Here is a 16657-nt window from a genome sequence, read left to right on the forward strand (position 1 = left end):
ATTGATTCGCGCGCGCGCACCTGAAAGACTAATCTTTAGAATTAAGTTGAGTAAGCTATCAAGGGGACCCTCTTTTACCTTTGTTTAACTCAAAAATATGTTTATAAGCAATGTTAGTAATTTCACTGCATGCAATTAGAAAACGGCTTGGCGCAGACACTCATGGATGCATGCGAGTTTAGTTTGACCATGCAGGGCGTAAGGAGCTAGCCCTAGCTCCTTACGTCCTGGTTTTACTGGCGAGAGCGCGCTATCTATACCAGCCAGAGTCAAGAGCGTACTCTATATAGCTTCTTGAGTGCCTAGCAAATATCCCAAACTTGCATCCATCAAACTCGATATGAACTCATCATGATATTAAACCGAAAAATACGTGAAAAAAAAAAATGATTGTAAGGCGAGATTCTACAGAACCTTCTCATTGACCCAATGAAAGTGGCGACTTGTAATCATCGATCAATTCAGCTTCCAATGAATGATAAAATTCCAGACAATTGATATTTCTAGCATCCATTTTCCCTTCCGAGAAGTTTAGATCCTGATTTGTGAGGGTTTAATTTCTGACAGTTTTATGTGCCAAGTACATTCGATTTTCATAATTTCGACAAACGCGGGCTGATTGAGCCCGCGACGCGGTTGTGGAACTGTGATCGTGCCGTATTCATTGTTAAATTTGGGTTGGATTAATTCTTGTGCTCCTCGTATTCTAAATCTTTGCGAGACTGAGTTTCAAAATTGAAATCAGGCAAAATTAAAGACCTGCATACGAAAAAATCAGGTCGCCAGAAATTAACGGGACATACTTTTCTTCGGATTAGGGCTTATCTCACTTATAAAGAAGTTAAATCGATGCCTTTAATTGTACCAAACAGTTCAAGTATGAGTGCAACACTAAGATAATTGGCCGTTATGTTTATCGGAGAGGAATGTGTCGACATGTGTGATTGTATTTAAAGGTTTCTTAGTTTGTGGTTCCGTTAAATAATGTTAATGATGACTAAGAACCTAGCATGGAGTCTGGCTTGAATGTTATCAAATTTACCGGGATCGGAATATAATTTTTATCACGAAAACCAGATCTCCCCGATTTTTTCCTGCGAACTTTCGACGAAATAAAGTTAAGCTAAATAGTATACTAAGTTACGTACTTCTACTGAACTATCCCTAAACTGATTACTTAGTTTCGGCAGTATCGATCTGGCCACGAAATTTGTAAGCAATATCAAGCAGTAAGAGTACACGTACCTTCCTAGATTTTGAGGTCCAAATTTTCAAGAAAAAACGTCGGAATTCTGGGAATTGCGTCAAATGATGGTAGATCACTTGAAATTATTATAGTTTGGAAGTTTTTATATCATTTATCTGACGGATTATTGAGTAAAAGGCATACCTTTCCGTTCCGATGTGCGGCTAAAGGGTCTGGAAGGGGGTGGGGGTTTATGTCAGTTAAATTTTGGCCCATTTGTCGCAGTCAATTGTCAGTTACATGTAATTTGATATTAATTATTAACTAACGCCTTAATAGCTCGTTTTTGATCATTTTTTTAACATCCATAGTGACTAGAGAGGAACACCTGATCCCCTAGGTTTTAAAAATGAAACATACACAACAACGTAATTTAATTTTGCAATGATCAAAAAAGATGAAAACAGTTTTGTCTGCTTTTTTAAAATTGTTAGTATTTTTGTTAGCCGGCGTAGACAACTCTGATCCCGGCCAAAACTATCATTGAGGCGTCCAAGAACTCGTAGGAGCATGCACTAAAGCTCTTGTGATGATCAATAGGGAGTAACATCCTTGGTAACAACTAGCAAGTGTTTCCAAACTAGTTATTGCGCGAAGCATATAGTCGTTGTTTCGCGGGGAAAAAATGGAGGAAGTGGGAGGGCATGGGGAGAAAAAGAAACTTCTCCCCTTCTCCCTCCTATCTACTGCAAGGTTGAGAACTAGCAAACACCACAGGGAACCCACACAATCTGCTTTTGTAACCGTTTGGGATTTTACAGTAATTGTATTGTATTTACCGCTCGCTTCGCTCGGTGTATTGTCGATCTTTTGGCCCTTTTGCCTCAAATGAGGTATAGAACTGTAAACGGCAAGCTTAAAATTCTTCAAAATCGCTCAAAATGCCAATTTTGAGGCAAATGGACGATAATATACCGCAGGTAAGGTGGCACAATCTTTAGAGATACATCTCTACAGATAAAGGAAACGGTAAATCCAATACATTTTCTATAAAATCGACAAAATACAAACGGTTTAAAAAATAGATTGTATGGGCTCTCTGTACACTGAAATAACGGCGAAGGCCGTCAAATCTCGGTACATGCACCAACAAAAGTTAATGCAACCTGGTTCCCACGTTCTCTCTCCTACCCGAAGGGACGGGTAGGAGAGAACACTGGGAACGAGGTTGCAAAGTATGCAGATTGCCTCAGAACATCCATGGCTCAACACTGAAAACCCCCGTTCAGATATAGTAGTAGAGTTCGAGCAGTCTCTTAGTTACTTTTCAAATTTACTGATTTTAATCCACACGTAACCGCCTCATGGCCAGCCCAAAAGAACTGTGTGTCCCATACTGGTAATAATACAGTAGCTGGTCCTGGTTGTTCAAACGTTAGTAGAGCTATCCACCAGATAAATCACGATCCGGCGGATAAGTATTAGGGAAACCAATTGCAATATCCAATGGATAGAGTTATCCACCTTTTGAACACCTGGGGCCTGGATTTATATAGATCGACTAAGGAGTCAAAATATATGTAATGTATGAATATTATTTTACCATTTAAGTATTGTCTATTGAATTTTCCCTTTAATAGCCGATCTTTCATTTATAATGTATGTATTATTACTAATATTGTATTGACACACAATACGTCTGGTTGTCTGAGGTAACCCATGCCAAGCACGCGAGCCACCGTAAACGAGATAGCCTGCGTAGCAGGCCGGCGCCGAGGCGTTATAATGACAATGACAATGACAATTCTTTATTTGGAGTCTTATACAGTCCTATGTATAGTTGCTTCCTACAAAAAAATCCGCCGTCCATCTTAATTTTCACGCCTCGACGTCCCTCTCCCCTTTTGTAACGTCGTTATTTCCAATCGCGCTGTCCGAAATGAGAACTCAATCGATGGATAGTCGAAAGGGGTACCCAACGACAATTTCCTCCTAAATACATTGAAAACACTTTTTAGGCTATCCGGAGTACTTTTATTTTTAAGACTTGACCGAAACTAGAAAGCGCGCATGAAAAGCCTCTAGCACCCAGGTTAGAGTACCTTTAGATCTGTAGAAGTATGTATACATTCCCGGCTATAGACTGTTCACAGTCCCCTATTTTTTCGTGAGATTGTTTAGATATACCGAGCCTTACCGTCACGGGTATCTTGATTTTCGAATGTACCGAGGGGGCGGGTGTTGGGGATTATAGATTGCTCCCAAACCGCCCCCGCCCCTAAGTAGTTTTGACACTCTTGCAAGATGGCAGCCCGTCACGCAAAAAGCTCGATCCCCGGGGCTCGATCTCGATGATCTTACGGGAAAATATGGACTGTGAACAGTCTATCCCGGCTAAGTGGCACTATAAACAGTGTATCTGTTTGGTCATCCTAGGGCAACTTGAATCTTTTCGAAATTATAAGGGCTTGAGTATTAGTATTTTCACGAAAATTTTAGATGCAATTTCACGTATTACGAAAGTGAGGCATTTTCTGATTCCACTCTCCATCACATTTTTGAGTCCAAAAATTTTAGATTTCCTTTTCTCTACGAAAAATAACCTAACTTGGGGAGTGAAATGTGAAAATTGAACTTCAGAAAATTGTGGGGATTCATGAGACCATGGTTGTAAATAGCCAGCGGATTTTCCTCCATACTGCTAATTGTAAATAACGGAATTATTATTATTATTATTATTATTATTATTATTATTATTATTATTATTATTATTATTATTATTATTATTGTTATTAGAGAAGTGTCGAAACTTGTACATAAATGGAAATGTTATCTAGAAATTTTTAGCCGTCCTCAAGTGATAGAAAATTCTAGGCAATATTTGCTTCTGCGAACAAATATTTTACAGTCGTTGGGTGCCCATGAGTCGACGAGTCGAAGTCCAGCACCAGAAATACCAACCCCATTGTAATCGAGTTTTGATTGCCAATGATCTCTGAATGTCCTTTTCCCTTTTTTCTTTTGGCATTGATTCCGTTTGTTATTATATATCATATATAATATTATATGTCATATATATTGGCACATACCGTAATCAGCGCAACGGTTGCTTGTGAAAGAGATTGCCTTAACTGCCATGCCTTTTTCTTCAACAAAGAGTCTTGAGCTGAGGCTTGGAAGTTCCAAGTACCACTGTCCGACAGATGAGCCATCCGTCGCAATTGCAAAATGCTTGGTTTCAACGCTGGCTTCCGTCCACATTCTACACAATTTAGGTGGTATCGGATTCGAATATATAGAAATTCACGATCGGCTTTAATCACTCCTTTTGCCTCGCATGTTTGAGGACGAAGATGTGTGTACCATGAGGTCAATTGATATCATGTATCAGGTATGTTACAGTTTAATCAACAATGATTAACTTTACTTGGTCCGGCTTAGGAAGTTCAGGAACGACATAGGGAATTTTTAAATCTTTGCTGATCTCGGGCCTGGCTGTTCTGACTTGGCGTGAAAAAAATGTAAATTGGAAATAGTTTAAAGGTCTCGTAGGCCATCCAAATAAGCAAATTTGTCAGTTGTCGGCAAATAAGCAAATATCAGTTATTTTTTGTCAGTTGTTAGTTAAAATTTAATCAGTTGTCAGTCAGTCCCGAAGGGGCGGGGAGGGAATACTCGACCAACATTTGGGTATAAGTGAGCTGCTGAGGGTTTGAAACCCTGACCCTGGTTTGGGGAAAAAATCGTAAAATAACTTTTTCAGCGAACACCCCCAATTTTATTAACCTAATTTAGGACAAAGACAAAAATGCACGCCGTCTACCACATCAATCAATCCTGCATGCAATACCGACTGCCCCGCAGGCGTTTTTAGGGGAGCTTATATTTCTTCGTTTGAGGGGAGGGACGAAATACGAGCTCCCCTAATAATGCCTGCATGGCAGGCTAGCAACTGCAAAACAATTGGCTTTTTTTCTCAAAATTAGCCTGCGTAGCATGGCGGTTTTGTCGAGCCGGGCGCACGAGCACCGAAGACCCAATCTCCTCGCGCTTTTTCTGCCCTCTCGCGTTTATTACTTAGCGCGCCCAACCAAAACCGCCATGCTACGCAGGCTATCTCAAAATCGGCATAGCGTAGCTTAAGAATCTCACACGCGCGCGTGAGCGGTTTTTCTCGAGTCTCGCTCCCCGTTTTCAGCCTCGCTCCAGATCTTTTGTTTGACTGCTCTTGCGTACTTGAATATGCAGTCTAGTAATACCCTGTTTATAGTTAGGACGGACTCTCACTAAATTAGAAACCCTGTTTAGGACAGAGAGGTTAAAAACCATACCCTGTCCAACGGCACATCCCTGTGACAGAAGCGCTGGCAATGAGGGGGGGGGGGAGGTCACATATCCTTTCTCCCCTACTCCCCCTTGATCTTCCTGGCCCTGTGCAGTGTACAAAATAAATGCATGGAAATCAAACGATACATATTTTTTGTTATTTCCCGTGCGCAAAAGTGCACAAACTTTGCCAGGAGCATGACTTCGCTTTTAAGATTTTGCTAGTCACAGTGAGGAGCCTATAGGCTAGGCTCCTGCGGCAGCATATGTAACATTCCATGAGACCTAGTGCTCGCGGACGTCCGGCTGCATTCCGCATCAGAAAAACCAAAACGAGCCCATTTAGCTCCTGGCTTTCACAAGGCTAGAGCCCTCCGGTGAACTAAAGAATTGGGCACCGCAGATTTGGAGGGGGTGGTCTGTGTCGGTAGGGATTTTACCTTTCGCATAAATATTTTTAATTTAATATCTAATCCCAGGAGACGAATACTTGCTACTTCCCATAAGCATTCATTATTCATTATTACTATAATGTATTATCTTTATCACGTGACTTGCCACACCCATTTTTGACTTTTTATTTCAATCTACATTTACACTTCTCTCCCTCCGGAGGGAGAGAAGCGATAGCCTGCGTAGCAAGCGTCTCCTCGCGAGGTTCGTCTAGAAAGCTGGGACAAGAGCAAAAAAAAAAGGAATGACGGGGGAGGGTGAGGGGAAAGAAGGAACCATGCGACGACCCGAAATGCTTCTGCTGTTCACAGGCTACATTTACACCACTTTATAAATAACACTTGCAGTTTAATTTATTTTTTGTTAATGACTATCAACGCAAAGTGTATGGAGTTAATCGGGGTTTTCGTAAGTTATCTACTTTCTGTAAACTATAACGTTTCTTGTTGTATAGGAGACTGGGACGAGAGAGAAATATCTAATATTTGAGTGAGGAATGGATCAGTTCACAAATACCCGATTAATTTAGGTTATTTGACTGGAAATGAAATATTATGGAAGGAAAAACGATTGTGGTCACATTCATTCAAGTGGTGTAATCTGCGAAGACCAAATTTTGCATATTTATGGGCGTGGCTGGTCACGTGATCTGTAAGGTTTTAAAAATGAAGAAAGATACTGGACAAACAAGATCAAATCACAACATTCAGCGTGTAACGAGGACCTAAGCGGAGGTTAGTCCATACAACAAGAATCCTTGCGTGTTTCCTAACCTTCATGTCGCGTTATTTTAACTTAATTAAGAAGCAGAACGCAAATCACCGGTACCTTTGTAATTAACCGCCAGAGACGAGGAAACGCGCGCGTTCTTCACCCTCGCAGGTAACTCGCAGGCTTGCTGTGAAGGCTACGTGCTCGTGGTTCGAGTTCAAACGTGTCGCGTTGACACCAGGGTTAGACATCGTTAACAATATGCATTGTGTTCCCTTTGGTATTGTCCAGGTATAGGGAACGCCCCCAAATATTTCCTACCAATAATTTCTGAAAACAGGCTGACACCAGGCTGACACCAGGCTGACACAGAAAACTGAGCACCCAAGAATAATTTCCCTGATTTCTAAATAAGGTGAAATTGCTTAAGTATATTGCTGACATCATAGCCTGCGAACAGCAGACGCATTTCCGGTCGGTCACATGCAAAACGTCACCCTTCCCCCGCTTGAAATAGGAAGCGGGTCACGGGAGGTCACCATTGGCAACTATTGTTAGGAGTAAGCCAATGAAATAGCAGACCATTGTTATTATGTCTAAATTTGGAATAATGCCATTCAAGGCCGCCCTAAATATGCTGTGTCTGCCTGCTAGGTTCCTCTTCCCAACCGCAAAGATTCGGAAGCGTCGTCGAAAACGTTGAGGGTTTTATACCCGACCATTTTTTAAAGAATTTTACCGGACAAGTCGCCAAAATACCTCCCTTAAAGGAACTAGATTTTCCCCTCCCCATCTTTGACGGACTGGACCTGAAGCAAGAGCCCGAACCATGCGTATATCCGCCATCATGTACTCCCATGGACGTGCTCGATCTTTATGAGTCCGGCGAATGGTCAGCAGCGAATTCTCCTTGCTCTGAGCTGTTCGAAGACGTTGACCTTAGCTCTGCTTCTGATCTGGACGAGAGTTGCACCTATCTGAACGACATCGCGATTGATTTTGCCTCTTATCTGGATCCTGCCACCTTGAGCACCAGTCCCGAAGATTTGACCAAGTATTTAGCCCCCCGTAAAGATAGCAAGCGTAGAGAAGTAGTGGAACCTTATTTACCCGAAGTAGATCAAGGATACGCTCCAGTTAAAGTAGATTCCAAAGTAAATTCCCCGAAACCGGCTGTGACCTACAAATCAACGACTCTGGCGAAAGAAACCGAGCAGAAGTCGACCAGGCTACCTTCTATCGCCTCGCAACTGAAGGCTCCAAAATATCGCCGAGGCTCTTCGTCTTACAAGAAAGCGTCGATCGAGAAGGGAAGCGATGAATATCGCTTGAAACGGGAACGCAACAACATTGCGGTCCGCAAGAGCCGATTTAAGAGCAAACAAAAGTATGTGGAGACCCAGCAAAAAGTTGATGAGCTGCAAGAGGAGAATTCTCGTCTACAATCCAAGGTCGATTTTCTCACTAAAGAGCTCAACGTTCTCCGAAGCCTGTTTTCTACCACCGGTGCCTACAAGGATCCAGTAGTTAACGCTGCCCTTCTGTCTCATGGCATTCCGACTCCTCATGGTCTTGTCGCCTCTCGTTAGAATCCCTAACGAATGGAACTGTCTTTTAAACTGATTTGTGACGTTAAAAAAATGTAGATCTCTGCATATAATGATTATTCGTGTAACATCACAGCCGAATAAATACAGATTGATCGCAATGGATGTGGTATTGCTGTTCTCTTCTTCGAACGCCGTAACTGGTATAGTACTCAATATTTTAATACTCACTTAAGCCGTAGTAATTAGCCCAAATTATACCTTTCTAGAACTAATTCCTATACCTTTCTTGAGGGAAAACAAACTCGAATTTGTGTATCGAAAAGTTAGTTTCATTTTCCTTATCGAGATGATCTTTGTACTCTTTTTTTCTCCTTCCTTCTAAAGATCTCCTAAAGACTAAAAGAGCATGGAATATTAACTAATGCCGACTTATTTGCATTCTGCAATGTTTATAAACATGTTCTTTTGTCAGCGATAGGACACCTTTCGTTGTTTCGTTCCGGGTCGAACAAATGCGAATTTGAGGTTGAACTGTTTGGTCTGACTTGAACTACAGCGTAATTAGTTGAACATCCCGTCAAATGACAGCGGCTTAATTTATTCCTGTTTGAAACGGTCTGAAACGCAACTTCTGCTAGTAGAAGATTGAAATTTGTCAAGACGCTAAGAGACCACCACCTTTTTAATAGTCGTATTAAGTGATCTGTACCCCATTGAGATTTAAAATTACTTCACCAAGGAACCTACGCTGAAAGTAGATGAAATGGTTATAAATTCTCTCGGGAGCTAAGCCAATTCACATCAAGTCAATATCTCTGCATTTTGACATTGTTTGCATGATCCAAGCGACCTTAGGCTATTGAATTAGTTTTTTTGTTTTGTTTTGTTTTTAAATAATCTAACTGTGGTTTGAGGGAGTTCCTTTGCCATTGCAAGAGCAAAAAAAGAAACTTTTTATTTATCAACAGCAATGCAGGATCCAAAATCTACAGAACTGTAAACACTGTAGCTGGTGTTACCATTAGGAATCATTCTTACACATGAACAGGAAGAAAAATCATTGTATTGTTTTGAATTTATGTTCTGAGTGCTTTGAAACGTCTTGTCCTCTGCCAGCTATGCAGCATTTGCAAAATATTTTCAGCTGAAAATGTTTCATCACAGATGACCAGTCTCTACAACAAACTAATTAATGTCGAGTGTAAGTTCACCCAGTATTACTCTCCTGGGGGGAAGACTCTTTTATCTGGCATTAAGCAATACTGTCTGTCACCAAACAGGATGTAGATTTCAGAGTCTTGTAGTGTTAAACAGGGTTTGCAGTAATGCTCCAATTAGCATCTGAAAGGGGCCATGCAGGGCTCGAAATTGCAACTGATATGGTTGCCAATGCAACTAACATTTTGTCCTTGGCAACGAAAAAATTCTGGTTTAGTCGCCACTTTGGACACCAGATTTCTCTATGAGTTAGATTTAAATTACATGTAATAGGGTAAAGTTTAAACAAACATTAATAGCCCTCCAAGCCCTTATCTGCAAAGCAGATAAGATGAAATTTTCATCTTATCTGTTTTGCCTTTGTCATCAAAAATGTGCCAAATTGCATAAACAAAGCCAGTTTACCTCCAAATTTATACTGACTTCTTTCTTTGATATTTTCAAACAATCAAATCCGATGGATGGTGCCATACTATAAGCTGCATCATTTACATAACTGGCGACTAAAAATTTGCATCTGGTGACTATATTTCTCCCCTTACGTTGGTCGCCAAAAGGCGACCTGAGGATTTATTTAATTTCTAGCCCTGCTATGTGATGCTAATAATCACATAGCACCTTTAAGATGCTATAGCAACAAATTTTGCTATATTTTATTAAGCCAAAACTTGTCTTTTCATAAATTGAATTCCAAAAATAATGGTCCAGGTTAGGCATTGAAACTGTTTCTTGTGGTCTGTTGCTTTATGGATGGCAAGGATGGAAATGGATTGAAACTTGGAAAAGTTGGGCCAACCTTTTCAGGGTTGTCATTAAGGGCCGGGGGCCGATGAAAGTGGTCCCCGGCTAATTTCATTGGAAAATAGAATAAAAATAGAACCAGAAGAAATCCCTAGCTGTTTGATTCCCCACGTACTTGTTTTATTTACCCGGCAACTTTGAAATCTTAGTGACAACCCTGCTTTCCATGTTTTAATACTAAGACAGCAAAAATGGCCCAGAAAAATATGGTTAGCGCTCCCTTAAGACATTTGATGGATTGACTATAAGTAAAGACGCAAATTGATGACTTCAGCTCAGAATTGATCTAAAATGGCAATATGTCCTCGTGCTATAACCCATTTAACCCTTTAAACCCTAAGAGTGATCAGCATCAAATTTCTCCTTGTTATATCAGTGCTTTGTAAATTAGAGTGGTCATGAGAATTGGGGACATGATTACACAAGATGAATATGCTTGATATTTTATCAACTTCTCCCCACTACTTTTGTTGGAAATGAATAGGGGCAACAAGTGATAATTCAAATTTTAATCTTAGGGGTTAAACAAGATGATTTTTTCTGTCTGTTTTGCCCTGAACATGGTGTGAACTTTGGTGGTGTAGAATCTACCTGCTGCGTTCTCTGCACTTATTTCCTGTTTTTCTTGATCTTCTCTCAACAATTATTGTTGATGTTTTTATGAGAAAGCAGGCCTGCCTAAGATCAGCCTTCTCATACAAACAAAAATGATATTATTTTGCAAAAAAAAAAAAACAAGGCATGAGCCATCTGAGCCATCCAAGTAAAGCAGGTCATCCCAGCTAACAGCTGGGATGAGCTGTCTCACCTTATCCCTTTAACCCCAATAGTGAACAACATCAATCTTCTCCTAACAATATCTATACTTTGTCAAGAGATAAGGTTGTGAGAATTAATAAAATGATCACCGAGAGAAAATGCCTTGATCATTTATCATATTCTCTCAACACATTCTTTAAGGAAGTGTATAGAGATCAGTTTGGAGAATTTGTATGTGGATTTTGGGGCATAAATGGTCATGTAAACAGGCTCTTGTACATATATAGCATAACATTCTGAGCTAGGCAACAGGCAGCTTTCATCAGGTTTTTCTAAAAAAAACAATATTTCAAGTGCCTTTAAATTGATGTGATCAGTGTAAAACTGAATTACTATTTTTTCGATTCCCAATGCTCTCCCAATTATGGTCTTTGCTCCCTCCTTCTTTTGGGGAAATGAATGTGAAGACTTTTCCCTGAAAAGCAGCTGGTAATCGAGGCTAATTGATAGCCTGACACAGTGTTCTCCCTCAATTTTAGCTCAGCAGGTGAGGGACCATTCGCCACTTCAGAAAGTACCATAAAAATCTTCTTGTGCCCCCACCCCCAAAAAGAACCATTATTTTCAGTTTCTCTTGGGACTTAGAATTGTTTCAAGAGAAAATTAAAAACAATGTTTATTGAAAAAAGTGGCAAATTCATGGCCAGAAAGGCAACAAATTGTGCCAGAGGCGCACTTTCCCGGGGGGGAGGGGGAGTAGTGGATCTTCGACCTTGTGAAATTTAGGAGCTAAGTTCTCTGAAACAGCATTCCCTCATGTTCTAATTAAGACCTATTTTACGCAAATCAGCCATTATCGTTTTTAGACAACAATTTCTTTAAAACATTTGATTCCAAATTTTTTTTTTTACTCTGTCTTCAATGCTCTCTTTCCAACATGCGTGGCCCGTAAAAAGAAAAGCTGTGTATTTTATAGTACACTTCCATATATTCATGCATTATTAGTTGATCAGATCCAATCACTGCTTGCATATTTTTTAAACCAACTTCTTTCACCTTAGTCAACCCTCAAGCACTGGGAGGTGGTAAGAATTGTTGCCTCAGATTGTAAATTTTACCAGTTGTAGCCTGATAAGGAGAGCACTGACTGATTATTGATTTCCATTGTTATTAAGTGATGGACAATGTTTAAAATTGTCACTGGAAAATCACCATTGTTTAGTCAATTTGCCCTGCTGGGTCGACCTGCTGCAGCTAAGTTATATAAGTTAATGTGGGTCAATGATTTGTTTTGAGACCTTGTGCACTGGGTATTTCCAGCAGTTATTCCAGCTGTGTCAATTCTACGACATCATTTTTCATATGCTGCACTCAGGAAATGCTTTCCATGCAAGATAGTGGTAACATGAGCAGATGGTTTCCTACCTTAACATCTGACTGTGCTGTGTTTCATCAATACCTGTAATACTTTGTAAAACTTTTGCCCTTCTATGTAAAAACATTGTTGATGAGATAGTGACAGTTGAAACTAGATAAATTCCCAAATGCAACACAAATATAAAGCCTCGTATCTAGCTCAATTTCTGTGGCCACAAAGGCTCTCTAATGATAGTCCATTTGCAGCCTGTAGATACTTACTTTACGTGCAAACTTTGTAGGCTCTATACTTCCAAAACGATACCAGAAATGAACAGATCATGAGAAAATAGCCTTTTTTCTAATGTGGGGGACCGTTCATTTTTAGTCAGTTGTGGGTGGGGGGGATCATCTCAATTATTTTGGGATACTACAAAAGGGGGTCACCCCCCCAAAATTTTATGATGAAGATGGGGGTTCATCATATTCTTCAAATCCCACCGGCGCTCCCCCCCCCCCCACCCCATAAAAAATGAACGGTCCCTGAATGATCAAAGTCTGAAACTTCCTTGAAAACACAGAAACATGTCCCAAACTACAAAAGTGTTGGGAAGGCTATCTTTTTTATCCCCTCCTTTCTCCAGCCCATGGCCCAATGTTGAACAAAACTTAATTTACATATGTGCGTAATATTTGCGCGTAATACACTGTTTTGTTTTTAAGTGTGCGGAGTCATCCGTCTCCTCCCCCTAACCCGTGGGGGGCGCCTGCTGTACGGCATCTTCCCAGGCCTTCTCGATCAATGCATTTCGGTGACTACATGACCCGAAACGCATCGGACGCGCGCAATAATAGAATAGAATTGGGGGACTAAGGTATAAACCAAAATTGAAAAACATCTTCTTTGACCATTAAAATAGACTACTGTTAAGTTGTGCAACCTTCTTATTAAACTACTTTTCTCCGGGATAGTTACCTGCATAGCAAGCACAGGTCATTTAGGACGAAGGGAGAAATTTCCACCGAGAACGCGCGAGCGCATGCGGGGTGAAAACGGGAGCCTCCCTCCCCTTGGCGTGTTCCTTTCGCGTGGTCCAAAAAAACTAATAAAAAACCTAAGCGGCGCCTGCCACGCAGGCTAGTGCTAAACCACAAGGAGTGCAGTAGACGTTCTTTGGTCTTCGTTACGCGTTTCGATCTTAGACGCGCTGCGTAGCTGGCGGATTCGACCTCTCGCGCGCCTTCCCAGGTTTCTCTCCTACTCGTCCCTACGGAGAGAGAGAAGGATGAGTGACACCGCGAGCAGTCTCTCTTTTTCTTCAGATTTTGTAAGGGGGTGCATGCGCCCTGGAGCGTCCAGCTGCGAAGACGCGAGAAACGAGGGCGCCTTCCACCACACGCATGGTCATTTTCGTGTCTTGCGCGTTTCGCTCAGTCGGACTAAGAAAAACAAGAGCACGCTTACAGCGGCATTCAGGTCTCGCCTGTTTGGAGATAAGATGGAGAAATGGGGAGGCGATTTATTCTACAAGAAACATGATTTACTCGCTAAAGGTTTTTTTACTTCCTACTTTATCGACATCGATACCTTTTATTTGTTTCTGAATCGATTTAGTACGCGTGTTAACGACGACAAAAATATCTCTGCGGTAGCAGCCTATACGCGTGTATAGGTACACGAAAATTCAAGGGCCTGGCCTCGATTCCAGAGAAATTACATCATTGCCAGATATCGAAAAAGTGATTTATATGGCACGTCATTTAAATCGCCGAAAATAAACGGCCTGCTCATGACAAGACTCATTTGCATACAGTGAAAGTTTACAACACCCCACCATGGCAATTTTGCTAATTAAGATTCTAATTTTTTTCGACCACCCAGTAGTGTTGACTTGCTGCAAAGTAATCAAGAGACTTTCAAGAGATAGAATTCGTGGACCGACACGTACGTTTCGGAAAAGCTCTAAATTTAATCTTTCCTGAGCTTTCTTCGCAAAACATGCGTGGCTTCGATCACACAAAGATTCTTAGTCCCAGTTCCCACCGTCTCCGCAAGGAACGCCTAGCACAATAGAGACTTTTAGCATCAGGTAAACCTCAAACCGCAAACCGCATGCGCAGTCACGCGTTTGCAGTTTCGCGTCGCCGAGATTTAAAACTTTAGCAAGGCTTTTCAGTTCAGTTCAGTTCATTTTTATTTAGCCAAAATACACTACAATACAAGAATACATATAGGAATTGTAAGGTTGCAAGTGAGCCCAGAAGAAACCAGAAGGCTTTATGAAGCTAAATAAGCAAAATAAAATGATATTCGCGGACTGATACGTTAAAAATAGGAACCCAACAGAGACTGAGTTAAGTTATGAATTCAATAACAAGATAGAAAAAAAATTTAACTCTGGATTGGAACAGAATACTTTCCTTTGTTATTACGGCAGAAAGGAATATAAAATTGATTTGAACTACGCCATGTTGTTTTCATCAAGTCGAAGTGCATCACTTTAATCGCCCAAAAATCAGCAATAATTCCTTGATTCGAGATCAAAAATCCAACAAACACATCGCAAACGGATATAAAAAGCTAGTTCATACCTATAAACGCGAAGCTGTGTAATTTTTTGTGGCAAAAAACCTTGCCGTAAATCACTTACCGCTGGAAGCCCTTCCTGCGGTTCAAACGTGAACTGCAAACTGCAAACGTTACCGCAAGGCCGTGGTCACGTGACATTTTGCGGTTTGCGGCTTGCCGTTTCCCATGAAAAACCTGATGCTAAGGGCGCGATCCATTCAACCAAAATTCAGACCGGTCCGACCGGGAAAAGAGGACCACCTCAAAAGGTGGACCTGTTTTTTCGAAACTTTTCCGGTTGGACCGAACCGATCCATTGAGTTTTGGACCGAAATTTCCGGAAATTTTGGTTGAATGGATCGCGCCCTAAAGGTCCTGCCGTTTGCGTCCCAAAAATTCCGGGGGGTACTTCCAGAAAAATTGGGAGGGGGTGTGCGGCACGCTTCGTGAAACCCTTACCCTATTTCAGACCAAAATCTGTGATTTTCCCTACCCTATTTGAGACCTGATCAAAAATTTGATACCCTATTTCAGACCTGAAGCCCTGGAGCCCGGCGCGTGACTGGAGCGCATGACGAGCTATTACGGCACGTACACGGTAGTTGGCGTAAACATTAAAAGGGAAATGGTCTTATTGCCAAATGATGAAGAAGTAGCTAATTCTTCTAAAACTCATACCCAATTCAAGACTAGCAGTGCACAAACCATACCCCATTCAGACCAAAATGGTCGAAATTGGTAACCTATTTCAGACCAAAACAGCTATAAAAACATACCCTCTGGTGCGGCACATACCTACCTTATTATAGGAAATTAACGCTGCATGAAATTAACGCGAATCGTTAAAATTCGCGTTAATTTAAGTCGCGTTCATTTTGTTGAGCGTTAATTTCCGCGACGTTATTTAAGTGCAGCGTTAATTTCCACTCTGTTAATTTCCATTATTTTAACCCCAATTTTGGAACCTGTCCAGACATTCTTGACACCTAAAAAACATTAACTACAAGCTTTCTCTCTTTCCATTTACCCTTTATTTTTCATCTTTCACAAAAGCTAAGGCGAAGGTTTACAATATTTCGACCTTCTTCATCGTGGTCGCTGTCAGAAGTGATGTCAATATCTTCTCCTGTGACAACTGTGTCTTAATCGCGTTAATTTCCTTTATTATGAAATTCTACCTCCTCTTTCGCGTTAATTTTCTTTATTTGAAAGTCTTTTTCCATTAAATTCGCGTTAATTTAAGTCGCGTTAATTTCCAATACCTTAATTTCGTGGAGCGTTAATTTCCTATAATAAGGTATATAGCCTCTATAAGGGACTACCCCCCCCCCCCCCCGGGCGAAAAACGCGTTGCAGATTATGAGTCTCGCTGCTCACGCAAGCGAGACTAAATATGATCCGAAAAAAGTGAGACTATTCCTAGTATAGTCGAATGTTTTCTACTAAATCGGGAAAATCTTTGGCTCCTCCGGTAGTTTTAATATTTCTACTTCCGCCAGGTTGGCTCGTGCTATCAGGAATTCAGACAAGCGTGACCTAATTTTCTGATTACATGAATTTATTTGACTTAAAGCAATAACAGTAGTAGTAATAATAATAATATGATAGTAACAATAAACTCGCTCCGAAAGACTATAAACCCAGCCGAACATCCTGCCTGAGTCTACAAGGAATGGACATCATAATGATAATAATAATAATAATAATGATAATGATAATATATAATAA

The 16657-nt window shown here is 40.8% G+C and overlaps 1 protein-coding gene across 1 annotated transcript; it reads left to right on the top strand.

The window, feature by feature from the left end:
* The first annotated feature begins 7316 nt into the window (after positions 1–7316).
* LOC140943893 (uncharacterized) lies at positions 7317–8384 on the top strand. Its single transcript, XM_073393009.1, has one exon. The coding sequence runs from the start codon at positions 7534–7536 to the stop codon at positions 8263–8265; it is 732 nt and encodes a 243-aa protein (XP_073249110.1). The 5' UTR covers positions 7317–7533; the 3' UTR covers positions 8266–8384.
* Positions 8385–16657: the final 8273 nt, after the last annotated feature.

This window comes from Porites lutea, chromosome 7, assembly GCF_958299795.1.
Source record: "Porites lutea chromosome 7, jaPorLute2.1, whole genome shotgun sequence".
NCBI classification, from domain to species: domain Eukaryota; kingdom Metazoa; phylum Cnidaria; class Anthozoa; order Scleractinia; family Poritidae; genus Porites; species Porites lutea.

Coding starts and splice junctions, on each gene's coding strand:
- LOC140943893 (XM_073393009.1), top strand. CDS start 7,534: ATGGACGTGCTCGATCTTTATGAGTCCGGCGAATGGTCAGCAGCGAAT.